Source organism: Sorex fumeus, unplaced genomic scaffold (assembly GCF_029834395.1).
Source record: "Sorex fumeus unplaced genomic scaffold, SorFum_2.1 ptg000014l, whole genome shotgun sequence".
Classification (NCBI taxonomy): Eukaryota; Metazoa; Chordata; class Mammalia; order Eulipotyphla; family Soricidae; genus Sorex; species Sorex fumeus.
The window spans coordinates 37,111,149-37,139,086 of record NW_026606071.1 but is presented as its reverse complement, the minus strand read 5'-3'; the positions used below and the strand labels follow the sequence as shown (position 1 = coordinate 37,139,086).

Below are 27,938 nucleotides of genomic sequence, written 5' to 3'. Positions count from 1 at the left end.
CTGCCAGCAGCACCTTGGATTGGGGCAGGGGAAGGGGGAGTTGATTTGGGGTTTTTGTTTGGGGCCACACTGGGCAGCGCTCAGGGGTCCAACGTGGGTTGGACACATGCAAGGCAAGTGCCTTACCCACTGTACCATCTCTCGATTCTGAGTTAAGGATTTCTGGGGGTTCCGTGTTCGGCAGCTGTAATGGCTGCCCCAGCCCTTCAATTGATGCGGTTCCATGGCCCTGTGCGGGGGGGGGGGGGGGGGGGGGGGCGTGAACCCAGGCCGAGGTGGCAGGCGCTGTTCCTGGCACCGCTCGCTAGGGAGATCCGCCCGCCAGGTCCCAGGCTGGCCGGGCGCCCCCTCAGCAGAGACCTGGGGCCGAGCCCAGAAGCCCAAAAGAGAGGAGGCAAGGAGCGTCAGCAGGCCAAAGGTGCTGAGGGAGCCCCCAATTCCCTCATCACCCCCCCACCTCCTTATCCCCTGGATGCCCTCACCCCGATTCCCTTTCCCTCGCCCCCTCCTCTGCCCACGTTCCCAGGTCTGAGGGCACAGCCAAGAGCAAAAGGGTAACGAGGGTTCCTCGGTGGGGTGAGAGGGTGGGCCCAGGAGGGGGTGGTCAGTCAGTGTCTCACAGAGAGGCAGGGGCTCCGCAGGGAGCACCAGAAGGGAGCAGCCCCGTGTCGCCGGGGGCTGCTATCTGGGATGGAGAAAGGAGCCGGGTCCCCCCTCCCCTCATCACATGGCCTCTCCCCGCCCGTCCCTTGTCTGTAGAAATCGGGGGGGGGGGGGGGGAAACGGACGGAGTCAGACTGACAGAACGGGGCTCTCCGGGGGGGGCCTTCTTGTCCCCGGGGACGCCCCACAAATCACACACAGCAATATAGAGGTAGAAACCGAATCCCGCTTTATAAGGCTGAGTGGGCCATCGCTGGCTTCTCTGCTCAAGCGTGAGGTGCAAGCTGGGCGGAGGTGGCGAGGGGGACCCCTTCCCCCCCTTCCTCACCTCCTCCCCGGCCCCGGCACCCCTCTGGCGACCCGCCTCTGCGCTTCCTCTGCTTCCAAAAAATACTCTTGCGGAGGGGCGGGCTGAGGGGCGAGGCTCTGGCTGGCTGGCCGGCCGGCCGGCCGCTCCCGTGAGGTAGCTAGCGCTGGGGCTCCCGGGCAGGGAGCGCGGCCGGGGGCCGGTCAGGGGCTGGCCGTGGCCAGGAGGCGGTCGCCGCCGGGCTGCGAGGCAGGGACGAACGCGAAGTGCGTGGCCTGCCTGGAGAAGCGGATGTCGGGCAGCAGGGGGCCGGCCTCTCTGCTGGCCTCCTCCGTCTTCCTGGGCTTGGGAGAGGCGCCCGCTTCGGCGGCGGGTGGCAGGAGTTCCCCGGAGGAGCTGTGTTTTCTGAGGAGGGGCCAGGGGCCGGGAGAGGAAGGGATGAATGAGACTCTGGGTGGCGGAGTCGCTGCCCTGTGATCCGCCTCCTGCCTCCGGACCCGGCCCTCTGAGCCCACTGTGACCCGAGGACCAAGTGGCCGCAAACGGTATCTGATGCTCTCCAGGGCAAGGGAGGAGGCGACGAAAGACGGCCGAGCCAGAGGGCAGGGCTGCCCGCTCTGCTTTCTGCCAGGCATCCCTGGCTAGGGTGCACGGCGAGGAGGAGGGGGAGGAAGAGGAGGAAAGGGAGGAAGAGGGAAAGATGGGGGAGAGGGAGAGAAGGAAGAGGAAGGGGAGAGGAGGATGAGGAGGGGGGAGGAGGATGAAGAGGAGGGGGAGGAAGAGGAAAAGGAGGCTGGAGGAAGAGGGAGAGGAGGGAGAAGGAGGGGCAGGGTGGGGGAGAGCAGGGGGCCCACTCTGCTATTCTCCCTGAGGAGCTGGTCGCCTCCCAAGGCCACCCCTGGCTCGGCGGCACTCACTCACCCTGGTCTGCCGGCCTCAGATCTGCATAAGAGACTGTACGTCAAGTCGCCTTTGGGGGCGGTCAGGATGGATGCCGGTAGGGACCACTAGGGGGCAAAGCAACCCATAAGCCCCAAGGGGCTCTAGCGAGGTTAGGTCGGGGGAGGGGGGCTTGGGCTGGAGGTCTCTTCCCTGGCCCCAGCTGAGCTCCCTAGCCTCATGGGCCCCTCCAGGGGCCATGCCCCAGGGGCCCCTCCACGCCCCCCTCCCCACCACCGCCACCATTTAGAACCGCATCCAGTACTTTTGATCCAGTACTTTTGATCACCGGGAGAAAGCACTCCAGGGAGCCTGCTGCAGTGACTCCCCGGGAGGGTCATGCTGCCCCCGCCCGCCCTTACCATGGGGGCAGAGTCCGAGATGGCGCCCGTGTGGTACCCTTTATAGCACCAACTGCGAAGCAGGTCTACGCCTGGAACACAAGATGGGGGTGGGACCTGCTTAAGAGAGGGGAGTCTGGGGCCGCCAGACAGGGGAGCGGGCGGCCAGCAAGTAGCAAGTGTGTCTGTCACCTTTGAGCTTGTTGCCATGGTACTTCTGCTCCCACTGGGTGGTGAGAATGTTGAAGTAGCGCGGCTGCTCGAAGAAGCGCAGATAGCGGGAGGAGATGCGGGAAGGGAAGATCCGCTCAAACTGCCCGCGCCGGGAAAACTCGTCCTCCATCTCCACCAGAACGCGGACGTCGTCCGGAGTCAGGACGTCCAGCACGGAGGCGTAGAAGTCCTGGGCCACAGAAGGCGGGGACAGACCGGCTGAGGGGAGGGGGCTGGCGGCAGAGGGGGGGGGGGGACAATCTGCGGCAACCTGGTAGCCCCCACCCCACTCGGGCCCTGCCGATGTTAAGTGGCTGGAAGGGCCCAGACCACAGCCCAGCAAACTCAGACTTGGCTTCCCAGCCCGGGAAAGGACACCCACCTCCGCCTCCTCCCAGGGGTAAGCGCAGCCCTGGGAGCAACGGGACGTGCCTGTCCCCACCCCTGCCCACCCGAGGGGCTTACAGAACCTGGGAAGCAGGGGACGGGGCTGAAGTGGGGACAAGTCACCCCGGAGAGGAAACGGAGGGGGACGGGGGTGGGGTTTTTAGGTCTCCTACCGGATCGGGAATTTTCTGGTTCAGGTAATACGCTTTCTTCAGCCTCTGTGCGGCGAACTGCTCGGGGGTCATTCGGCACTTCTCCCTGGAGCCCGGGAGGCTGAGGAGGTGGGGGCAGGAGGGGCGGCAGTGAGGTCTGAGCAGCCCATGTCGAGGACAGGTGCGGGCCCACCCAGGCAGTCGCCTTTCCCCAAGCATGGGGGAGGGGGCAGGGGACCAGAGGGGGATGGGGGGTACATGAAGGTCTGGTAGGCCCTGGGCAGTCAGAGATAGGGCACTTTGGCAGAGCAGCAGGGCATGGGACAGCACAGCATGGGAGGCCATGCAGGGCACCTGGACAGCTGGGAGACACTGTGGGCCCTCCCGGCAGCTAATAACCCACAGACTCCTCCCCAGCTGTCCCTCATCCAGGCAGGGTATCCCCCACCCCCCCCCCCAGCCCAGGGCATTTATGCCCTCCCGGCCCCTCAGTTTCTCTGGGACCAACAGAAAAACAGCTCCGAGGAGCTCCCGGTAGGGGGGAGGCGCTGCAAAGGCCAAACCCCGGAGTAGCGAGGCCTGAAGTGGAACACCTGGGTGGGCCACTGCCCAAAGGACCATCCCTTCTAATTCTGCTGGCTCGCAAAGACCTGGCCAGTTCCTGAAGCCCAGGGATTTTCCGTTTCCTCCTCTGCAAACTGAGGGTGCTCATCCCAACCTCTGGAGGCTGCAGGGAGAGGATGGGGACACACACACACACACAAACCCACACTCCACCACCACCACCACCACACGGCCACTGGTTCCCCCTCACACAGAGCGACTGAGTAACAACTAGTTTCCTCCTCTCTGAGTAGCTCTAAGACCCGGGGTGAGGGCTGGGCTCCGGGAGGTCACAGCGGAAAGGTCAGGCGAGGGGGCTCTCCAGGAGGAAGGAACCCCGAGAGCAGGGACAGGACGTCCCCGGTGCCACAGAGGGAGAGACGAGCCCCGTTCCCGAGAGCAAAGTGGGCAGCCGAGGTCGCAGCCGGAGTCCCAGTTGTCCCAGCTCAGGACACCTGGGAGAGGGCAGGCGGGGAAACCCGAAGCCCCAGGTCCTGAGCAGGGAGCCACGCCAAGCGGTGTGTGTGTCTGTGGGGGGGGGGGTGGGGGGGTGGTGCCGAACCTGAGGCCAGAGCTGCTGCTGGAGCCGCTGGAGCTGCTGGACAGAAGCTCCTCGGTGCTGGGCAGCACGAAGCCCGCCAGGTTGAGCAGGTCCCGGATCATCTGGCCCTTGATGCTGATGTCCAGGGGCGAGTTGGAGTGGAGGCTGCGGGAGGGGGCGCCAGGGTCAGGGTCCGGCTCCCAACAGGCCCCTAGACCCCAGAGCCAGGCAGGACGTGCTCCACGGGCTCCCTCGGCACGGGGGGTGTTGGGGGCCATCCCGCTGGATGCCGGGCCCGGGCGGCGTGAGTGACCTCGCTCTTGACCTGTCTCCTGGGGAATGGGAAGGCCCCAACACTCACCCGCACTTCCAAGGACACTTCCAGGAGTGTGTGTGTGTGTGTGTGTGTGTGTGTGTGTGTGTGTGTGTATGTGTGTGTACAGACAGACTGGCGAGAGGGGGGGACGCAAGAGGGCGAGGGGTTACGTGCTGCTGCCAAGGCAAGGAGAAGACCCCAACCTGGGGGAAATGTTGACTTCCAAGACCCAAGGCTTGAGGTTCTCGTCCAGCATGATGTCGAAGCCGAAGAGCTCGTGGCAGCTGTAGGGCCGCCGCACGTACATCTTCAGCAGGCTCGTCACATACGGCTCCGACCTGGCCCAGGCGAGAGGCAGCGCTCAGCACCCCGCCCCCTGCAGCAGCACACCCCCCTGCCCCCCACCCTAGAAAACCAAGGTGGTGGGGCCTGCTGGGCAAGTGTGAGGGAGGCAAAGTTCATGAATTCATCTCTCCTAACAGCTGTATAGTATTCCATTGTGTCATGTACCAAAGTTTCTTTAGCAAGTCATCTGTTCTAGGGCATTTGGGTTGTTTCCAGATTTTTGGCTACTGTGAACAGTGCTGCAACGAACATATAGGTACATGCATAGACATGAAGAGTATCATGCTAAGTGAAATGAGTCGGAAAGAGAGGAACAGACATAGAAGGACTGCACTCCTTTGTGGAGTATCAAACGACATAACATGAGGCTGACACCTAAGGATAGTAGACACACGGGACAGATAGATTGCTCCATAGCTGGAAGTCTGCCTCATGAGCGAAGGTGAGAAGGCAGCTGGAATAGAGAAGGGCTTGCTAAAAAAAAGATGGCTGGAGGAATTGGCCGGGATGGGAGATGTGTGCAGAAAGTGGATAAAGGATCAAACATGGTAACCTCTCAGGATCTGTATTGCAAACCATAATGCCCAAAAGAAGAGAGAGAGTATGGGGAATATTGTCTGCCATGGAGGCAGGGGGAGGGTGGGAAAGGGGGGGTATACCAGGAATATTGGTGTTGGGGACTGTGCACTGGTGGAGGGATGGGTGTGTGATCATTGTGTGATTGTAACCCAAGCATGAAAGCTTGTAACTATCTCATGGAAATTCAATAAAATTAAAAAAAAAAAAAGTGTGAGGGAGGCAGGGCCGCAGGACTCACGAGATGATGGTTTTGACGACGACATCCTTGATCTTCTCCCAGATGGCATCACTGTTGATGCCCTTCTGGCTCAGGTAGTTCCATAAGGCCTTGAGTGCCCTGTGGGGAGGGGCGAGGCGGGGAGGGCCAGGGCTGAGGCTGGGCGGGACCAAAGTGCTTCTCTTCCCAGCAACTCAGCTCCAAGGTATACAGACCAGAGTATGCTGGGGGGGAGAGGGGGGGTTCAGAGCTTCTCTGGGTCCTGGATCAATCCTCGCTGTGCTCCGCACCCCCCAACCACAACTGGCAGCTCTCAGGACAGGGACCCAGTCCAGAGGAACATCTGTGGTCCTGGCAGGGGTTCCCTGATACCCCCCAACAGCCCAGGTACCATTTGTGGCCCTGGCAGGCAGTCTCGTCCTCGTTGGACTGGTACTCGGCGTTCTTCTTATTGACGCTGTAGTTGGTCAGGTGCATGAACTTGTTGCCCAGGCTCTTCATGGAAGAGGAGTACCTGGAGCCACAGGGACAGGCAGGGGGGCGGTGGGTTGAGCAGACAGGACAGCAGACCTGGACGCCCTGTGCACGGGCACAGACCTTCCCAGTCGCGGAGCAGTTCCAGGACACCACCACCAGATTATTCTTTTTTTTGGGGGGGGAGGGCACACCCAGGGATGCTCAGCGGTTACTCCTGGCTCTGTGCTCAGGAATCACTCCTGGTGGTGCTCGGGGGACTCTTTGGGATGCCGGGGATGGAAAGCATGCAAGGCAAGTGCCCTCCCTGCTGTCCTGTTGCACCGGTCCCTGGCCTCTCTCTATCCCACGTCAGTCCTGCGGAGAGGCTCCCAGGACTCGGGGCCAGCGGGGAGCCTTACTCCACGCCCCCTGGCCACTGTCGCTTCCGCGCAGAAACATGCAGAGCGGAGGAGCATGAGGAGAGGCGCTGACTTGCATCCAGCCACCCCTGGGTCCCCTGAGCACCACCAGGGGTGACTCCCGAGCACAGAGCCAGGCACAGCAGGGTGTGGGGCTCCCCCACCTCTCCCCATAAAGAAAAACATATTGACCTATGGCCTCAGTCCCTGGCACAGAGCTACAAGGGGCATCCCTGTCAATTCCCAAGAATGACGGAGCAAAAGAGCCCCAGGAGGGCCACAGTGAGGGTACAGTAGGCAAGGCACTTCCCTTGCATGCCCAGCACCACACAGGGTGTGCCCCAAGCCCTGCCAGGGGTGAGCCCTGAGCACAGAGCCAAGAGTCTGCCCTAAGCACTGCCAGGTGTGTCCACCCTCCCCCAGAGCCCAAAGAGCACCTTTCACTATTTATTTTTGCTATTTTTTTTTGGGGGGGGGGGGTCATACCCAGCCATGCTCAAGGGTTACTCCTGGCTCTGTACTTAGGAATTACTTCTGGTGGTGCTCGGGAGACGATATAGGATGCTGGGAATCGAACCCAGGTTGGCCGCGTGCAAGCGTGCAAGGCAAACGCCCTACCTGCCGTACTACCACTCCGGCCCACCTTTCGCTCTTTACTTGCTCTCGGGCCCCAATTCCTCCCAGAGGACCCCCCGAAACCTAGGCCACCTCCTGGGTGAGGGGGTTGCTCGACAGAGAGGAGTCTGGTGGCTGCGGGTGGGGCTGGTCACAGGGCACACAGAGAAGCAGAGAGGAGTTCCGGCCCGGCCCCACCCACCCGTCCCACGTGACTAAGTCTCCGATCTCGGAGACGTCTGAGTGCTGGGCAGAGGGTCGGGCCTGGCCCCGGAAGTACCAGGGATGACGTGCGCCCTGGAGGAGTCCAGGAGATGGAGGAGGGCAGGAACAAGGGGGCTTCCCCAAACGCACCCCGCGTTCTACTCGGCTAACCAAACTCCCCCCAGCCTGGCCGTTCGGCTGTGTGGGGGTCCCGGGTTTGCCTGCCCCGGGGAGCCGAAGCCCCCTGAAAGTAGTGCATGCACCCCCCCTCCCCCCAGACACACACACACACGCAGACGCACACACACACACACAAACACACACGCAGACACACACACACACACATACTTGCAACTGGCGAAGCGGACGAGCCCATCAGAGAAGAGGTAAATGCGCAGAGGATCGTAGCAGGTGACGTACACGTAGATGCGCAGGTCGAACTTGCTGCCGCTGATGAGGTAGGGCTTGTGCAGATACCTGGGGGGGAGGGGGGTGGCTGGGTAAAGGCCGGCCCAGCTCAGGGCGGTTGTGCGGGGATGCTGGGAGTGGGGGGGTGGCTTGGCGCGGGCACTCACCTCTGCACCAGCAGGGGTCGACGCTTGGGGAGCTGGCTCCACTTGTGGATCACCTGGATGCCGATGCCCCGTGCCGACGCTGGCTGCAAGGGGAGGGCAGGGCAGGGCACATCGGGATGCGCCCTGGCCCCAGAGCCGGCCAGCGAGGGAGGGACCCCCACCCCGCCCCCCTCCACTGTCCCCGGCGCGCCGCCCAACTCACTGGCTTGACGATCCACTTCTGGCGGCTGCTGCTCTCCCAGGCCTTGCGCAGGAGTTTGGCGTCCTGCGGCAGGATGAAGGACTGCGGGAAGAAGCTGAACTCCTTCTTCCCGAAGCGGCTCTGCATGCGCGACAGGTTCCGCCACAGCCGGTCCTTCCGCCCGATCTGGAAGGAGCCTGGGAAGTGGTTGAGCTATGGAGAGGGAGAGGGAGAGGGAGAGGGAGAGGGAGAGGGAAGAAAGAGAAGGAGGAGAGAGAGCCGGAGGTAAGATGCTGGCCCCTGACGAAGCTGCCCCTGGCTGGGTCCCTGACACCGCAAGGACCCCAAGCACTGCAGGAATAGCCCCTGACCGCCGCCAAAAAAAACACCCTCCCCCCCTCAAAAAAAACTCAAAACAAAATCAGAAATAGAAACAAAGGGGGAGGGCAGTTAGGAAAGAGAAGGGACCACCGTGATCGTGAGAGTCAGAAATGATCCCTCTGGACAAGAACTGGGTGCAGAGAGGAAGGAAAAGGGAGATGCACCGTACCCAGTACTGCAAACACAGTGCTGAAAGGGGCGGGGGGTGGAGGGGAGAGGAGACAGACAGATGAGGGGGGGGGAGGGGGGAGAGAGAGGACAGAGGCAGAAGCCCGGAAGCGGGTGGCCACGCCGCCTCCCCCTGAGACCACCCAAGCTCTGGCTTCAGCCAATGTAAAGGGTCAGCTGCAGAGAGACTCCCCTGGAGATTAAGGCACAAACCCTGGCCCCCACAACAAGACCGAGTGTCCTCTAGGAGCTGGCAGCCTGGGAGCTTCGGGCGGACTAAGCTGTGGGTCACCTTAGGTGCGAAGGGGACGCAGTTCCGTCCCCTGCTTTGGGCCGCAGGCAGGAAGGGCGTGCTGGGCCGTGGCTGAGTTCAGAGCCCTCCCACACACATGCGCGGTTAGCACTGACCAAGTGTCAAGAAAGGCCGCAGCTGCCCTCCCCCTTTGCCCACCTCCCCGCCCAAGAGACCAGCCCGCTTTCTCAAGGTCAGCCCTACTCCCCACCCTTCCCGATGTCCATCTCCTCTGCCTGGCCGGGAGTCTGGGGAAGGGGGGGTGATGGAACCTGAGATAGGGGCTCCTGGGGCGTGGAGACAGCTCAAGAGGGGGAACACGTCACGCGCCTCAGCTGGGCAACCCACAGCCACGCCCAGCAGCACCCAGACCATTAGGCCTGGAGGGCGGGTCAAGCAGGGCTGGGTGCTGCCCCTTGAAGAAAGATAAGAGGGGGGGCAGGAACAGGGCTCGGTGGGTCTGATCCCCAACACCACCTGGGCCCTTAAGCACCACTGGGAGCAGCCCAAGTATGGCCGGGAGAGCCTGACCCTTCGATAAAAAGCAAAACCAGGGCATTTGCCTCGCATATGGCTGACCCGGGTTTGATACCCGGCATCCCATATGGTCCCCTGAGCACCGCCAGAGTAATCCCTGAGTGCACAGCCAGGAGGAACCCCTGAGCATCGCCGGGTGTGACCCAAAAAGCAAATAAATAAATACTTATGGGGTGGTGGAGGGGGGTTGCCCACCTTCTGGTACTCTCGGATGGTCCGGAAGCTGGGCGACTTCATATGGTGGCCCCAGCAGCCCAGCCAATCATCGCTCCCTAGGAGAGGCACAGCAGGGTGGGCGCCCGTCAGCCCTGGCGCAGGACGCGCCCGCCGAGGTCTCTCCCCCCGCCCCCCAGCGCTGGGCACACCGCCACCACTTACGCTTGCTGAGTTTGAAGTGGGACCGCCCGATGGTCTGCTTGACGATGTTGGGGGTCACCGTGCTCATCTTCCACCGCAGCAGCTTCCTCTGCTCCCAGGGAAGCTTCTCCACTGCGGGGAGGAGGACGGGAGAGGGGAGAGAGCAGGCTGTAACGTGAGGGCCCGTTTAAGGTGGGACGAGGACAGCCCCCCACTCCCATCCCACCCCGGCTCCAGCTGCCAGCTCCAGCTGCCGCCTTCCGGGGCTTGGATGCGGGCCGGGCTTACCTTTCTCGTCCCGGGTGCCAAAGTAGATGGTGGGGGGCACATTGGGGAAGAGACTGTAGACGAGAGCCGGCTGCACCACCTTCTCACCGGGAAAGGACTTGGCGAGAATCTCCGTGCAGTTCCTGCGGTCGGACGGACAGACAGACCCACACACCATCAGAGGAAGGACAGGACGCTCACTGGCGGGGGTTGTCTGCCCCTCCGGGGGTGTCTTCCCAGTTCGGATGGACAGAGACAAGTGCCCGGCCAGGACCACAGACAGTGACCCATGAGGTGCCAGGACACGACCACCGGCAGGTGCCACCTACAGGCCCGTGACCTGCCAGTGCTGCACTCTGGGATGGGGCGCCAGAATGCTCCACCCCCCGCGCAGGCTGGCAGACCGTGGCCGTCCAGGGGCTTTTGGGGTGGGGTGTGGTGGGGGGTTCAAGGAACTTGGGTGGAGGAAGAGGCTCCGTTACAGCCAAGGGAGAAATGCGGAGAAATCAAGTGTGAGTCACGAGAGAGCCGAAGCGGGAAAGCTCAGATCGGGTGTGGGACACTTCAGGGGGTTCTGCATGGGCTGCCGTCCCCCAACCCGGCTCCTTTTGGCGACTATCTTCTCCTTGGGGGAGGGATCAGTCAGTCAAGGCCCTGCAGCTGCCTGGATCCCTCCCTCCCCCCTGCCTGCCCCCGATCCCCAGCCGCAGGCCACTGGCCAACACTCACCGAGAGATCACCATGAGGGACTCGCCACGGGACGCGGTGGAGGAGGAGGAACAGTCCGAGTCTCCTGGGGGGGTTGGGGGAGGCGACAGAGAGAGTCCAGTGGGTGGTGACCCCCAGACACCAGCAGCGGGAAGAGGCAGGCTGAGGTGGAGGCGGAGGCCGGGGGGAGGAGAGACCCCAGCTCCCCACCCTGCCCCCAAGCTGAGAAGCCCGCTGTGGCCCGGGCAGAGCTGAGGGGCCCCATCGCCTCACCCTCCTCTTCATCCTCGTCATGGCTACAGGAATCCTCCAGGCCATCCACGAGCTCTTCCTCCAGGTCTTCCCCCTCCACCGGGGTGAGCTGGAGATCAGCGGCTGAGCTACGGGGCAAGGACAGACCCTCTGGCAGGGGCCATGGGGCTCCCGCCTCCTCGGCCCTCGGCCCTTGCCTTGTTCTCAAGAGTCCCGCAGCACTGCAAGGACAACTCCCGCCCCCAGGCACCGTGTCTGGGTGTCTGACCACGGGGGCCTCTCAGGAATTCAACCCCCCGCATCCCAAGAGGGAGCAGGAGGGAGATGGGGGGCTGGGCACGCGACCACCCCGAGTCTCCAACCACTGCAGGTGCAGGAGGGACCCAGGACGCCATCCTTTTTGGGAATTAAGTAGCCCAGGCACAGTGGCCCCAGAAACAGTGGCGTGGAGTGGGGGGTCTCTCTGGGGGTCTGGTTGGCTTGGTGCTTGGTTCTGGCTTCTGGGCCTCCCCAGGTAAGGCTCCGGTGCTACTCCCAGCGCAGTGCTCGGGGAAGTGTGTGGAGCCAGGGATGGGACCTGAGCCCCTGCAAGTCTTGAGTTTTGCCCCTGGCAAGCCCCCAAAGCAGGGGTGCGGTGGAGCCAAATGAGGAGAGGCCAGACAAGGGGTCTCACACAGGGTTTCTGGGAGCCATCCCGCAGACGCCCCCCCTGCCCAACCCGGCGTGAGGAGGAGAGAGGCTTTGGCAAGCAGCAAGGCCAGTCCAGGCCCCCTGGAGGAGGGGGGACACCTGGCAAATCCATCAGCGAGGGCACTGGGCCTGCAGGCTGGGGCACGCCCCCGCCCCCCTCCCAAGGGCGGTCCTCATTTCCGCAGCCCCCCAGGAAGGCCCCCACCCCCCTCACCCAGCAGGCGAGTCCAGCTCCCTGCCTTCCGCGGGCCCCGGATTCGCCGGCTGGTCCAGGTGGACCGAGGAGAGGTGCGCAGTCACGCCGGTGATGTCGGGCAGCAGCTGAGGTGGGGAAGGCAGGACCAGAGTTTGGTCTTCTCCGAGGGGCAGGGGTGGGGGACTGGCCCCAGCCCCACAGGACGGGCCAGGGCTGAGTCCGCTGGTGGCGGCGGCAGCAGCAGCAGAAGTGTGGGAGGCAAGGAGGTGGATGCTGATGCGCTTGGTGCAGAAGACCTGGGTGTCGCTGGCACCGTTGGCCGCGGCCGTCTCCTGCAACTCGCCGGGGGCCTTCCACGACGGGCTTCCGCCGCACAGCAGGCTCGGCGTCAGGAACCTGGGCTGCTCGGGTTCGCAGCTGCCCTCCCGGAGGCTCTGGTCAAAGCCCCCGGCGGTCAGCTTCCGCACGGCCTCGGTGAGCTGCACGTCCCTGGCCTGGGCCGGGGGAGTGGGGGCGCGGTCCTCGGGGGCTGGCAGGGTCTCGGGGAGCGGGCCAGAGCCGTCGTCGTCGTCGTCGTCATCATCGTCGCCGCCGCCGCTGCCGAGCAGCTTGGGCTCCAGGGGCTGGATGGCACAGTCGCCGGTGCCCCCGGGGGGATGCCAGGAGACCAGCTGGATCTTGGCGGGCACGAGCGGCTTCAGGGTCTCGGGGGCCGGCAGCAAAGGCACTTTGGTGCTGCTTGGTCGCAGGAAGGCGTTGTTGTTGAGCACGGGCTTGTAGGCGGGCGGCGGGGTGAGCGGCGCCGGGGTCTTGCCCGCGGTGGTGGGGGCCACCAGGCCCTTGGCCGCAGCGTGCTCCCCGGCCGCCCCCTGCAGGGAGAGGTAGGGCCCCGGGGGCGAGGGGGCCAGTGGCAGGGCCATGGTGGAGGCCGAGGCCGAGGAGGCCTGCCTGGCAGTGAGGCCGGCGGCAAGGCTACCGTGTGGGAAGGAGAAGGGTCTTCGCTCGGACGGGACGGAGCGCAGGCAGAAGGACTCCAGCTGCTGGTAGGGCCGGAGCCGCGTGCTGGAGCGCCGGTACAGCAGGCTGTTGCCGAAGAGGCCCGGCAGCGACTGCAGGGAGCACGAGCTGGCACGGCCGCCACCGCCACCGCCACCGTTGTTGCTGCTGCTGCCGCCGCCGCCGCTGCTGCCACCACTGATGACCGCAGCACTCCCTGCCCGGCACAGAGTCCGGGGGCAGAAGAAGTAGGCGGGCTGCGGTGTGACCCCCAGGAGGCCAGGGCCCGGCCCTGCCCACAGCGCCCCCACGTGCTTCTTCTCCAGCTTCCAGATCGGCTTCACCTGCTGGTGGGCCTGAACCCAGCCTGGGCCCTCAGCGGCTCTCTCGGGGGCCGTGGGGGGCCCGCCCTGCTGGAAGCCGCTCTGCCGGCGGAGGCCGATTCGGAAGTGCTCGGTTCCGGCGGAGGCCATGAGGGTCCCGCATCATGACCGCACGGCCGCACGGCCCGGCTGGGGGGAGGCGCCGCGCACCTCCAGCGGCAGCTCCTGCATCCTCACGTGCATCAGCCTGCAGGGGAGAGAGAGATGGGGGGCAGGGAGGTCACTAACCTGGGGGGGGGCCCGGGGGGTGGGGGACGCTGGGGAGCAGGAGGGCCGGGTCTTGAGGCAGCCGCTGGGGCCCCGTCCTCTCTCCTGAGACTCCATCCCCCATCAGACACTCTGTTTGTTTGGGGTTTGGGGGGCTTTTTGTGGGGACGGGGAAGCACGCCCGTGATGCTCAGGGATTACTCCTGGCTCTGGGCTCAGGATTCATTCCTGGTGGTGCTGAGGGGAGAGTGTGGGTCGGCCGTTAGGCGAGCTCCCAAGCCGCTGCCTATTGCTCTACAACTCTCAGTGGTGGGTTTCTGTGTGATTTTTTGATGCACAGGGGTTACTCCTGGCTTTGCACTCAAGAGTTACTCCCGGCTTTGCACAGGGGTTACTCCTGGCTCATGCACTCAGGAATTACTCCTGGCGGTGCTCGGGGGACCATATGGGATGCTGGGGATAGAACCTGGTTCGGTCACGTGCAAGGCAAACGCCCTCCCCGCTGTACTGTCGCTCCAGCCCTTCTGTGTGATTTTTTTGAATTTGGGGCTACACCTGGCAGTGCTCAGGGCTGACGCCTGGCTCTGTATGTAGACATCAATCCTGGCAGTGCTTGGGGGACCATGTGGGGTGACAGGGATTGCCCCCAGGCGGCCCAACTACCATGCAAGCGCCCAACCGCTGTCCTGCCTCTCTTGGCCCCTGTGGTTGGTTTGGAGGGCCACCATCAGCAGAGGTGCGGGGTGGGACGGGGGGAAGCAGGAAGTCACAGGGTCAAACCCAGGCCCTCACAGGGGAAAGACATGCAGGACACCACTGTCCCCCGTGAGCCGTGTCCACCACCACCACCATCACGACTCTGTCCAAGTGGCTTTCGTCTCCCCTGGAACCTCCAGGAGAATGAGTGAGACATGTCCCAGGTCTGCAGGGAAGCGGCCCGCTTCTTCCTCACCACCCACCCAGCCTGAACCGACAAAGGCCATTTGAGAAACAGCTCCCCCTGGCGCAGCCCCATGGGAGTGGAGAGTAACTGCATCCGAGGGCACTGAGAGTCACTGTCCTCAGGAGACTTTTCCAACCGCGGGGACCCAAAGTCCTCAACCAAAGTCCTCAGGAGTCTTTGCCAACCACTGGGACCCAAAAGTGGGAGGCGGGTGGAGAGGCGGGCGGGCTGCAGGGAGGAAACGGCCTTTCTTCTCTATTTCTGCGTCTACAGATCTGGGCCCTATAGGAGTTTGCTCTGGGTCAGCATTGGCTCCCAAGGCCCAGACACCCTCCGCTGCTTGCCACCGTGGGCTGGACACAAGCAGGGCCAGGCTGGCAGCGTGTCAGGCGGGGCACCACTCTACAAGGCAATCTTCTGCAGCACTCAGAAGGGAAACCCGGTGACTCTGACAAGTTTTTTCGGAGCACCAGGGTCGGGGGGTGGAATGGACAGACAGCTGTTTAGCTAGGATTCTGCATTTCGTGAGGATGATGGCCTGGGAAGACCCGTGGACGCCGACGGTAGCCGGGCAGACCTCGGGGAAGTCTCTCAAGAGGACACCAGCCAAAGTCCCTTAGTTAGAAGGTAAGAGAGCTAGGGGCTAGAGAGACAGGGCAGCGGGAAGGGCGTTTGCCTTGTATGCGTATGGCTGAGCCTTGAGCACAGAGCCAGGAGTCAACCCTCCATACCACTGAGGGCACTGAGAGTCACTGTCCTTAGGAGTCTTGGCCAACCACTGGGACCCAAAAGTGGGAGGCGAGTGGAGAGTCCAGGCGGGCTGCAGGGAGGAAACAGCCCCTGGGTGTGGCCCCAAAACCAAAACAAACAAACAAACAAACAAAAGAATGAAGGGATTCACCTGACTCTTCCTAGGGACACTCTGCTATAGAAGCTGAACCATAAAGGGGGCCAGGGCAGGGCCCTTCAGCATCCCTCCCACAACAAAGCAGCAAAAAGGCTGAAGAACACTGGGTGCCGCCAAATGGCAGGCTGGAGCAAGCTCAAAGGACACCACACAAATCGGCGGGGTCGCTCCCACAAGTATGGCCGGGAGTGGCACCTCAACAACAATATGCCCCCCCCCAAAAAAAACAAACCAACAAAGAACTCAGTTGTGGCACTGTATGACTCTCTGAAACCTTTCTTTTTCTTTTTATTGTTTTTTTGGGGGCCATATCCAGTGGTGCTCAGAATTGACTCCTGGCTCAGTGCTCCGGGATCAGTGCCTCAGGCAGGGTGAGGAGAGAACACCAGGATAATGTGGGAAGGAAGGCTGCGGGGGCCGGGGCAGGGTGGAAGGGAAACTGAGGACACTGGGGGAGTCTAGGACGGGGAGTCTAGGTGAAGGGATGCGTCTTGGAACAATATACACCTGAAACTCAGTCATAAATATCTTTGTAATTCTCGGTGATTCAATTTAAAAATAAAACAACTTCAGAGGGCAAACAGCATTTGGCATCTGGACCCCAGGGCCCCCCCATTGCGGGCACACACCTGGCCCTGCGTCTGGGCCTTAGCATCTGGGAACAGGGCCCTGCCCCAGGGTCCGTGTATGGATGAGACACCGGAGGAAAGAGTGAGGGAAAAGTCATTTAGATACTTGGGCGGGTCCCCGCAGATGAAACTCAGGGGCACCGAGGTCTTTGGGCTGAAAACTCTGAGGACCCCTCAGGCAAAGGGTGGGCTGAGAACAACCCTGGTTCTACAACTCCCGGAGCTCCAGGACACCTCCAAACTCCACAGCACTGACAGCTCAGCAGGAGCACAGCAAATCAGATGGCAAAGGAGGAGAAGCCTGCTAAGGTCAGGAGTGGGGGGCACTGGGGTCCAGATGCCAAATGCTGCTTGCCCGCTTGTAGCACAGAAGGCAACAAGCAGCTCGGGAAAGCCCGGGACAATGACTTCAATAGCCCCATTGTGAGATGCAAGAATTTTCACAGATATTTTTTTTTTTTTTACTATTTTCCTGTTTTTTTTTTTCTCACCACCAATGCCCCCCTTTTCCATCCCACCATCCTCCAACACCCCCCACCCCACTCCAGCCTGCCTCTATGGCAGGCCCTTTCCTGCTTTCTCTCTCTCCTTTTGTGCATTATGGTTTGTGATTACAGGTGCTCAGAGGCCACGGTGTTTCTTCAGGGCATTCAGTATTCTTATCAGGAAGACAAGGCGGGAGGAAGCTTTTTAACTGAGTGACAGCTCTGGGGTGCGGATGTGACTGCTGAGGTTTCCGGAAGTACAAGGAGGTGTGTGGGAGGATGTAGCCCATCCAGACCCCAAGAAAGCCTGGAGATTTCAGTCACAAAACCCACACACCCAGATTCTCAGCATATTATATCTCGGTGAGGTCTGTCCTGAGACAGTGGAGTCCGGCCAGGGGCACGGAAGTGATTCTGGATTGTGGGAGTAAGCAGCTGCTGGGGGCTCTGCTTGGGTGGGCACCCGCTGACCTGCCCCCCACCTCCAATTTACTCTGGTCTGTTTAGGCTTGTGCGGGCCTGAGACTAACTGCAGCTTTTGATCTCTTTTCAGATTTATTTATGGGCCCCTGAAGCAAGGGCACTAGTAGAGTTACATGGTGGTGCTGGAGTTGGTTCATGGGGTGACTGCCAGTGCTTCCCTGAGTATAGGGAAGTGGGGCAAGGTGGCCCATCTCAACCCCGGGAAAGCCTGGAGATTGCAGTTACAAAACCCTCACATCCAAATTTTCAACAGGCTAATGTCTTGGTGAGGTTCTGAGACAGTGGATTCTGGACAGAGGTGGGGGGTGGGGGGGCATGGCGCTAATTTTGGATTGTGGGGGCAAGCAGCTGCCGCCAGAGGCTCTGCTTGGGCGGGCACCAGGCTGACTCGCCCCCCATCCCCCGATTTACCTTTGTCTGTTCAGCCTAGCACAGGTCAGAGATTAACTGTGACTTTTGATCTCTTGAGATTTATTTATGGGTTTCTGAAGCAAGGACAATAAGTGAGCATTTATGGCTGAGCTGGAGGTGGGCGTGGCTCCCACATACCTAACTTTTTCATTTCTTGGGAAATTCGGTCCTGGGTTTTTGGGATCCAGCCAGTCACAGTGGTGATCTGGTGGTATCAGGAAACCTGGAGGCATCATCAGGCTGCTGATGCACTCACCCCTCAGGTAGGGTTGACCTGCTGGCGATGCTGCGCCCCCTGAATTATTTTTTTATATTTTTGATAATTCCATTTGCCATTTTGTTGTAATAAGCAATATAAACAAATTATTTTGTGCCTGCCAAGCGGGCAGACATAGAGGGAGGGCAGGAAACTGGGGACAATGGTGGAGGTGGGAAGGTCACACTGGTGCTATGTTTGGTATTAGAATACTGAATGCCCCAAACAACTGCATTATGAACAACTTTGTAAACCAGTGTTTAAATAGTTAAAAGAAATAAATAAATATGTGGGCGGCAACACCCAACTTAAACTTAAACCTGAGTAATTAGCATGCAGATTCTAAAGGACTCCCAAGTTTCGTTGTTTTTATCACTTCATGTACTTTGTCTAATACCCCCTCCCCGCCCCCACACACACACATACACTGCAAAGGCCAGCAAAGTCATTCCTACTTACTCTCAGTCTAAAGGACCAGACAACAAGAACTTGCCAGGAAACTCCCTTTAGCAGCCAATTAACTGACTTCCTCTGGAAAACAACATTCTGAATAATCTAAGGCATTTTACAGAACTACTAATCTCTGCTTTCTGGCTCTGACCCGGTATCCCAGGGGACCAGGCAGGCATGTGGGAACAGGGAGTACAAGCATGAAGCAAGAGCCTCTCCACCTCCAGTTTAGAAACAAACACGCCTGTCCCGTGGCTTAAGTCCCTTAACCAAGGTCCAGACAAGAAAAAAGAAAGGAAGGAGCAGAGAGATGAGAGCACAGGGCTCAAGGCACTGGCCTGCCAGGCAGGTGTCCCCAGCTCAGGATCCCCCGAGCACCACCAGGAATAAACTCTGGGCACCACCACCACCACCAAATAACCCATGGAAAAGCAAAACAGCAAATGAAAAGTGCCCTGGGTCAGGAGAAAGACCCCGTTTTCCCTTGACCTAGTCCCAAACCTGGTTTTAAAGCGGTGTTTGTCAATGAAACAAGGAACAAGAAAGCATCTGAAAATAAACGGATGGTGAGGAAAAACACCAGAGGCGCCTGGAACAGCTTATCTTAGGAAGAGACAGGAAGTGCTCAAGACTGAAGGGAGATGATGGCAGCGACCAACACTGGACCGTGAACCGTGGGGGTCCAGGGACGTGGCTCAGCGGGAGAGTCCCACCCTCTCTGCCTGGGCTCCATTCCCAACATAGAGTCATGGGCCAGAGTAGCTCCACCTGGCACCACTTCATCAAAGAAGAAAAAAAATTCACCATGGGACAAGCTCTGCATGCTAGAAATCAGGGTTCGATCCCCACCACCACCACCACCACCACCACCACAGGGAGCAACCCCAGCACAGGGTCAGGAGCTGCCTCTGAGCGTCTCCAGCACCATGCCCTTGCCCCAATCCCCCCCCCCCCAAAAAGCATCACTTACGCTAAGCCTCAAAGCAGACTCAACCTCGAACCCGATTACAGTTTCCACTTTAATGGGATTCTAAAAGATCCCAAAACCAATCTGGGATCACCCAGTTGGTAGTTAGTTAAAAAGTTATTTGTGGGGGCCAGAGCGATGATAGTACAGCAGGCAGGGTGTTTGCCTTGCACGCGGCCGAACTGGGTTCGATCCCTGGCATCCCATATGGTCCCCTAAGTACTGCCAGGAGTAATTCCTGGGTGCAGAGCCAGGAGTAACCCCTGAGCATCGCTGGGTATGAACCCCCCCCAACCAAAAAAAAAGCAAAAAAAAAAAAAGTTACTTGTGGACTTCGGGTATGATTCAGTATGCAGGTTGTACTCCCAGGATTCTCTGGAAGATGGACATCTCGATGGTAAGGGAAGAGATCAGCATGGGCCTGCCTTGGGGACCAGCTCTCTAAGAAGCGTTCCGCTCTTCCTAATTCTTGTCCTACAGACGCTTTCCAAACCTCACTCAAACAGGACTTGATCAAACACTGGCCGTGCAGGGCCAGGGACAGTCCAGGGACTAAGGCACTTCCCCTTAAGGCCTGAGGACAGCCTCGCTTCAATCCCCAGCATGCCTATGATCCCCTGAGCACATCTAAGAGCGGATGTCTGAGCAGAGCCCAGAACAGCCCCTGAGCAGCGCCAGGTGTGATCCAAAATACAGGAAAGGGGTCTCGGGAACCCTCCCAGAAGCCCTGCAGCCACCTGCATCAAAAGAACTTGGGATAGCAGAGGGGGGAGGGTGTCTGCCAGGTTCGATCCCCGGAATCCCCCATAGCGTCCCCCAAGTATCACCAGGAGCGATTCTTGAGTGCAAGAGCCAGGAGTCAGCCCTGGGCTGGGCCAGGTATGACACAAAAAGCAACAAAACCAAACAACAAAACTTGAGGGGTGGAATCAGAGAGGATTTGGCGGGGCCTAGGGTAGGGCCCTGCTAGCATCTCTGCTCCCCTTCCCTGCCCTTCTGTTGTAGGTGTGCAGGGATCCCACCTGGCTGTGAAGCTATGGGGCCGGTGCCCACCGGGCATCAAATCTGAGGCCTCACATTGGCCAGACAGGCACTTTGCCTCGGAGCCCCTAAACTCAGGGGCCCCTAAACATTTGGCTTGTTTGTCTGGGTGTGGTTTGGAAGGGTCCTGCTCTTCCTAATTCTTGTCCTACAGAGCTCTCCAAAACTTGGCTAGGAAGACCCCACCGTGTGGCCTAAGTCTGCGGTTCTAGGCCAAAGTCCATTTCCTTTAACTGCAGTGGTGCTAAGGGACCCAGGCTGCTTTACTGCGCCGGCTGGAATACACCTTTCAAGCTGTCTGGGCCTTTACTAGAAAGCTGTTGCGGGCTGCGGTCTGGAATCATCCCTGGGCCGAGCCCGGGGTGATGTGGACCAGGGATCTATTTCCACAGAAAGCAATTATTCATTACCCGCTCATTAGAGGCCTCACTGGCTCAGGGCACCTGGCTCCAGGGAGCTGTGGTTTCCTCGTCTCCTCCAGCTAGGGGTTTCCCTAGGTGACCAGGGGAACTCAGGACAGCAGGAGAGCAGCGTGCAGTGCACAGGAGCTCTGAGAGGACAGCGCGCAGGCAAGCTGCAAAGGGAACCATCTTACCTAGAGCCAGACAGAAGGAAGAGAGACAAGAACAGGCGCTAGTTCTCCTAGGAGACTGGAGTTCCAACCTACGCTCCCTGGGGCTAGAGCGACAGGACAGCAGGGAGGCCGTCTGCCCCCCCCACACAGCAACCCCGGTTTGATCCCTGGCACTTCACATGGTCCCTTGAGCACCGCCCCAAAGTGATCCCTGAGCAATGAGCCAGGAGTAAGCCCTGAGCACCACTCGATGCGCCCCCTCCCAATCCCAAAAAATACAGAGTCGGAGGAATGATACATCCTGTGGGGTGGCGGGTGGGTGGGTGGGGGTTGTGCTAGAGACGGAGCGGGAAAGAGCCCGAGGAGCCAGAAAGGGCGGGCGGGAGGGCCCGGAGCCCTGTTCTTGGGGTTTGGCCACACCTGGGAATGCTCAGGAGTTGCTCCTGCCTCTGCACTCCTGGGGACACCAGATGGGACGCAGGGCTAGAGCTCTGGGCAGCAGCTGTGTTCTTACAGGCGTTGGCCAACCAGGAGGGTCAAAGTCAGGACAACAGGCAAGGGCTTCACTTGGGAGTGACAAGCTCCTGGAGGCCACCTAGAGGCCACCAAGACACCTGCATGCCCCCAACTCCCCGACATTCCCTGGGGGCAACCGGGGGAGCCTAGCAGGAAACTCTTCAGAACAAAATGAAGGTGGGACCTGTGGTCTCAAGGAAGATGCTGGTGTGAGGGTTGGTGATGGCACTGGAGTTGCAAGGCAGACTTACTTGGCAGCGGGAGGACACGACACACGACACGCGGGGGACGTTCCTGAGGCTGGGGTCTGGCACAATTTCTAGAAAGTGGGACAAAGCCGAACCTCCCTCTTCGGGGGCAACACAATGGGTGGGGTTTGGTGCCGCTGACCACACCGAGTGTCCGAGAGAAAAACGAGAATTTCGGGGAAACTGCATCTGCCACCCTGTTTCTGATGAGTGTGGCGAGCACGGGAGGAAACGGGCCTGCAGCTTTTGTTCAGACAGGATCATGAAAGGAAGCAACATTTGGAGAGGGCGCCTAACTCAGCAAACTGGAACTTGCCAAACAACCCCAACCACATGATGCCAGGAATGGGCAAAAGATGGGTCGAGCGAGACAACAGCTCCCTCCCACCTTCCTCTCCCTTCCCCTCCCTCTCAAAGAGAAAAGAACGTGAGAGAACAATCAGTGGCATTGCAATGGGATGGGTGTGTGGGGGCCGGTGTCAACCTGGCGGTGCTTAGGGACCACTCCTGACACCATGCCTGGGTTGGCAGGGACCAGGGGGACTGAACCTGCTGCTCCCTCAGACCAAACACAAGCACTCCAGCTCCGTGTCACCTGGGAGCTGCAGATCAATGGGCTATGACCCTGCACAACATTCCACTGATGGGGTCGGAGGGACGGTACAGACGAAGGCACTTGTATGAGGCTGACCCAGGTTCCATCCCCAGCACTCAGGGATCCCTGACCCCGTCCAGGAATAATCCCTGTATGGCCCAAAAACCCAAATGAGAGAGAGATATAAATGGTTGATTTGCTACACTGCTACTCATCGTACAAATATTGAGAGTGCGGACTGTTGGGGTGCACTCAGCAGTGCTCGAGGGTTGCTCTCCTGGGTCTATGCTCAGGAGGGACCCTGCTGGTGCTCAGGGGTCCGTATGTGGTGCAGGGGATGGTAAGAGGGTCTGCTGCTGGGACTTACCTTCCTGTACTCTCGCTCTGGCCCCACACAAAGATTTCTGCAAACACAGACATTTTTATTACAAATGCTAATAATGGTGGGGCCAGAGTGATAGCACAGTGGGTAGGGTAGCATGATTGCCTTGCACGAGGCTGATCTGGGTTGGAGCCTCCAGCATTCCATATGGTCCCCAGAGCCCCATCAGGAGTAATTTCTGAGTGCAGAGGTGGGAGTAACACCCCCCAACACACACATACACACACCAGCATCACTGGGTGTGACTCCAAAACAAAAAACAACAACAACAACAAAAACCTGCTAAAGATTGGCCAGTGTCAGTTACCGGTAACAGGCTAAGTGCATATTCTCAGCGTGCTGGGTCTGACCCCCACCACTTGGTCTACAACAGAATCAGGAGGAACCCCTGAGCAGTGGCACCAATGGCCCCCACACCAGCAAAAAAGTAAATCAATCCACTGAGGTGGAAGCATCATTTTAGAGAAAATAAAACTAAGAGGCTAAGTATGATTGAGAGTTCGCTCCCAGGCACTGAGCGTGATTCTGGCAGCTGTGCCTTGGACCCTCAGCACGGAGCTAAAACCAGCAACAGCAATTAAAAGTGATTTGTACCTCCATACGCACTGAACATGTGGAAAGGCCAGAGAGACAGTACATCCAGTCAGGTGCTTTTCTGGCATGTGGCTACCTGGTTTAATGCCCGTAAGCAAGCCCTGGGCACAGTGGTGTGTAGCCCAAAAGCTGAAATCGTGCCCATATAGAAACACACTGAAGACTCCAAAGAGCATTCAAGTTCCTCAGGAGTTGAGACAGAAAGGTCTAGAATACCACACCTGTCCGGGATTCCTACAAGGTTTCTCAGAACAGGGTCCACGGAGTTTCAGAACCTAGTGGAAGAGGCACGCTCAGAATCTGTTCCCCAATGCCGGGTCTGACTGCCCAGTTCTGCCAGGGTTGGTGAGAAAGGTCTGAGCACAAAAGAAAAAGTTTCCTCTGCATTGCACCGATCTTTAAAACACAGCGCAGTTCGCCACGGGGCTAAAACCCAAAGCGCCAGTGGCCAGGCCCGGAATCTCAACTGAGTTCAGTCCGGGAAGATGAACTCAATTCCAAATCGGGAGTGCTGGAGCAAAAGGACTTCTTTGATCTATCACCCCTTTCCAGAAAAAAGCAAAATCACTCGGCATCCCCACGGAAAGCTCTTTTCTTGGAGCATACATACAGACACACACACACACACACACACACGCAACTGCTGGTGTTGCCTTACCCAGAGCAACTCCACTCACCATCCCGCCCCCTCTCCTTTCCACTCAACTCTCCAGCATCCTTGCACCTCAGGCTCTAGCCAAGTGACTCCCTCAATCATTCCACCCCTCCTCAGCCCCTGCAGAAAGGCACTGTCCACTTTGTTCTGGGGGCCACACCTGGCATTGCTCAAGGTTTACTCCTGGCTCTGCGCTCAGGAGATGCTCAAGGGACCTCACCCCTGGAGGTGCTCAAGGGACTCTATGGGAGCCAGGGATCCAACCCTGGTTGGCCGTGTGCAAGGCAAGCGCCCACCCCGATGTCCTATTGCTCCAGTCCCACTGTATGTTGCTCATTTTGGAAAACACTGAGCTAGATCTGAGTTAGATAGACCAGGGCACAGGCTTCACACTCGGGAGGACCCAGTACGTACTCCCCCCCCAACAAAGAAACAAACAAACAAAACACTAGGCTTCATCAGGCCTCTCCTCTCTCGCAGTCAGGGGCTGCACCATGGGAGCCGTGTACAGCACACAACACACAGCTGGCCAGAGATCATTCCACAACATTCCCCTGATTCCCTCCCGTCTGCCCTGGGGCACAGATTCCCTTTCCCTCTGCCCGCCCCTTTCCATGTCAGCATAATTGAGCTCAGTCACCTCACTCAGGAAGGCTTGGAGTCATTCCTTGACAGAAGGCAGCTACGACCCCACTCACCCATGCCATCACCTCTGCTACCTCCTCTAGCCTCAATGCCTGAGCTCCAAACCCCATCACCCTCCGGTCCTTTGTGTGTGTGTGTGCGTGTGTGTGTAGGGGTGGAGGCCGAGCCCAGCACAGGCCTGGTGTAGGTCCCGGATCTTTCTCTTCACAGCAGCCTTTCGGGCAGTGCTTTGTAGGGCTGGCTGGCTGTGAAAGCCAGCTCAACTTTCAGGCACTGAGGCTGGAGTGATGGTCCGCTCAGAGGTTAAAGTAGCTGCCTTGCCAGGGGATGGCTTGTGATACCCCATAACACACAGTCCCCCAGAGGGCCGAGCCCAGCGAGGTGAGCACTGCAAAAGGTAGCCCAGGAAACCCCCAACTGCAGGGTCCAAGCAGCACCACCTCCTCAGGAACCCTGGGGTCGAACCCCTTGGCAAAGCTGGCCCACTACTGTCCTCCAAAAGATAGGAAATAGGGGGCCAGAGAGTTCAGTGAGAAGGGCGCTGGCCTTGCATATGGCCAACTGGGATGCAATCCCCAACATCCTATTGGTGCCCTGAGCCCACCAAGATGAGAGAGATCAAGTACAGAGCCAGAAGCCCTGTGCATTGCTGGGTATGACCCAAAAAGAAAAAAAAAAAACATAAAAAAAAGAATAAATAAAAAAGGAAAGCAATATTGGGCCAAGGAGCTAGCTCGTCAACTAGAGCAGGCTTGAATAGCACAGCGGGTAGGGCCGTTTGCCTTGCATGCGGCCAACCCGGGTTCGATTCCCAGCATCCCATATGGTCCCCTGAGCACTGCCAGGAGTAATTCCTGAGCGCAGAGCCAGGAGTAACCCCTGTGCATCGCCGGATGTGACCCAAAAAGCAAAAAAAAAAAAAAAAAAAAAAAAAAAGGGGCAGGTTTTACACACAGGGACCCCCAGTTTGATGTCTGGAACTGCAAGCTGGAGTGCTGCAGGATGTGGTCCTCATCCCACCCCACCCCACCCCACCCTCCCACTGCCCAAACAAACAAACTAGAGTTTATGCAGGGCTGGGATCATGACACTGCAGGCTATTGTCCCCAAAGTCACAAAAAACGAACAATAACAACAAAAAAGTTTATGTACTTTTTGTTGGGGGGCAGGGGGTATTCATACCTGGTGGTGCTCAGGATGAATTACTTCTGGCTCTGCACTCAGGGATTACTTCCTGGTGAGCCTTGGGGAACCACACGAGGTATCAGGGATCAAACCCGGGTTGGCCATGTGCAAGGCAAACGTCCTACCCACTTCACTGTACCACAAAGTTTACACGATTTTTTGAAACAAAGCAACTTGAAAACCCAGTCCCATTAAACTACTGCATATGGGGCTGGAGTGATAGCACAGCCGGTAGGGCGTTTGCCTTGCACGAGGCCGACCCGGGTTCAATTCCCAGCATCCCATATGGTCCCCCGAGTACTGCCAGGAGTAATTCCTGAGTGCATGAGCCAGGAGTAACCCCTGTGCATTGCCGGGTGTGACCCAAAAAGCAAAAAAAATTAATAAACTGCCGCATACTGTGTGTTCAGTGTACTTTCCCAGAAGACACTAGCTACCAGCTTCAGCAATATATACACTACTCAGGGGCAACCTTCTGAATTTGCAATGGACCCACAGAAGCCCCCACCGCTCCAAACACCCTCAACCCCCCCCCCCCAAACACACACACACACACACACACGCATCAGTATTTCCAAAGACTTCTTTGGCAACTGGAATTTTTTACATTCAGGACAAGAGGAAGCGTAAGCTTTGGTAGTCCTGGGGGCTATGCCCCGACTCTTTTTGTTTTAGCAAGAAATTCATGGAGAAACCAAAGATCCAGACTCCTCTGAGGTTCTGTGTGAGGCTCTCTGCCTTGGAACCCTTGAGTTACCATTTCCCACTGCTCTGGGGGACTAGCCAGTAAGAGATCCCTCAGAACGGAGCCAGAAGCTCTGAGCACCACCAAGTGTGACAAGCCCTCCCTTCCCTGCTGAGTGCACAAGCGCACATGCGCGCGCACACAGAGAGAGAGAGAGACAGAGAGAGACAGAGACAGAGAGAGAGAGAGAGAGAGAGAGAGAGAGAGATCACACTATTTCTAACTCCTGAGCAAAGCCCCCAGTGATTGATCCGGCCCCGATTAATTTCTCTCTTCTACAGTTCTCTTTTCAGACTTTGCTGCCTTTTATTAATTTTTTTTTTGGGGGGGGGGCTGAAGCGGGCAGATGAATCCTTTGGAGCGGGCCTGAACTCAGGGCCTCACACCCAGGAGTGGTGGGCTCCAGCAGAGAGCCTTCCCCTAAGCACAGGGAGCCCCGGCCTCCCGCAGTATCTTTTCTAAAGCTACTTTGTATCTAGAACGTATTTTTCAATTTCCCTAGTTGTAGCATAATCTGTCCGTGGTTCCGTTAGGTCCCGTCAAGAAGTCGGGAGTGGTGAGGGGGTACAGAAAAGGGATGGGGGACAGAAGATAAGGTGCATGTCATGTCCCTCCTCCACCCCATCCGTCCAGGGGGGAATCCCAGGTCACAGAGCCAGGAGTAAGCCCTGATCAAGGAGGGGCGCCCCAACCGCCCCCCCCCCTCCCCTCCTCCCGGAAAAGCAGCAGCAGAGGCTGCTCGCGGGCCACCGAGGGATGGTCTTTATGCCAAGCGGCTCGGTATTTCGTGCAAGAAAAGGACCCGACCCTGTTAAGAAGGATTGCCCCCCTCCCCCCCAGCTGCTTGCTAACTGGCTCCATCAACAGGTGCTGAGGTTTAAGGAAAAGACCCGCAGCACCGGAGCGTGGGAACGACTCCGGGACGGGTTCGGAAGAGCCGACTGTGAGCGAAGTCTGGGGAACGGGGTTCGGGTCCGCCAGGCTGGCCTGTAAGGGCAGAGAGCTTCCCCCCAGGTTTCTGCCGGGGCGTGGGGGGGGGGGGGGTCAGGGGGGAAGCCCGTACGGTGGGAGAGACCAGCGCTTTGTTTACGTGGTTGGAACGAGCCAACCAGACTGCCCAAGACGACAGGCGCCGGCGCCTTTCCTGGGGGCTTCCTGCGCCCCGCGGGTGCCCCGGCCCGCGCCTTCCGGGGTCCTGCGGCCCGAGTCCGGCCGACGCTGCTGCCAACGTCGTTGACCCCCCGCAAGACAGAACCGGAGGGACCCGAGGAGACTTTGAAGTTCCACCCATCCCGGACGCAGCTGAGCGCTCCAGTTGGGGGGGGGGGGGGGGGCTAGAAAAGTAACATTTTTCGCGGCGCCCCTCCGGGTGGGTCTCCCCAGCCCGAGCCCGCCCGGCGCCAAATTCAAGCCCGGCGCGGCGGGAAGCGGGACTGGAGGCGGGGTGAGGGGGTAGGGGGGTGGAGGGTCGCCGCGGTCGCCGCAGGCTCGGGCGGTCGGGACGCGGCGGCTTCGGGGACGGGTTCCGCGCCCCCCGCGGCCCGGCCCCGGCCCCGGCTCCCGCGCTCGCACTCACCCCCAGCCAGACCGAGCTTCGCCCGGGCTCGGCGCCGGCTCCGCGCTGCTTCCTCCCTCGGCCTGCGGGTCGAGCGGGCGGCCTCAGGCGCCCCTAGCAACCACGCCGCGCCACGCGACCCGCGCTCTCAGCCGCCGCCGGCCTCGCGCTGCGCGCGCCCCCAG

The 27,938-nt window shown here is 59.5% G+C and overlaps 1 protein-coding gene across 1 annotated transcript; it reads right to left on the bottom strand.

Moving 5' to 3' along the window:
- Window positions 1-1,005: 1,005 nt before the first annotated feature.
- TTLL4 (tubulin tyrosine ligase like 4) lies at window positions 1,006-27,938 on the bottom strand. Its single transcript, XM_056111667.1, has 19 exons — window positions 27,775-27,938; window positions 11,920-13,467; window positions 11,037-11,143; window positions 10,785-10,848; window positions 10,077-10,198; window positions 9,810-9,920; window positions 9,627-9,703; window positions 8,075-8,266; window positions 7,873-7,955; window positions 7,646-7,774; window positions 5,995-6,117; window positions 5,625-5,723; window positions 4,666-4,800; window positions 4,168-4,311; window positions 3,024-3,123; window positions 2,443-2,653; window positions 2,272-2,342; window positions 1,892-1,977; window positions 1,006-1,375 (listed from the first exon to the last, which is right to left on the bottom strand). The coding sequence occupies exons 2-19, from the start codon at window positions 13,368-13,370 to the stop codon at window positions 1,174-1,176; spliced, it is 3,507 nt and encodes a 1,168-aa protein (XP_055967642.1). The 5' UTR covers window positions 13,371-13,467; window positions 27,775-27,938; the 3' UTR covers window positions 1,006-1,173.

What these genes read in the sequence shown, in the direction of transcription:
- TTLL4 (XM_056111667.1), bottom strand. Translation starts at nt 13,370, where the DNA reads ATGGCCTCCGCCGGAACCGAGCACTTCCGAATCGGCCTCCGCCGGCAG. An exon ending in TGGCACCCGGGACGAGAAAG is followed by an intron (nt 9,921 to 10,076) that starts GTAAGCCCGGCC and finishes TCCTCCCCGCAG; the next exon opens with TGGAGAAGCTTCCCTGGGAG. An exon ending in CGACCCCTGCTGGTGCAGAG is followed by an intron (nt 7,775 to 7,872) that starts GTGAGTGCCCGC and finishes CCTCCCCCCCAG; the next exon opens with GTATCTGCACAAGCCCTACC.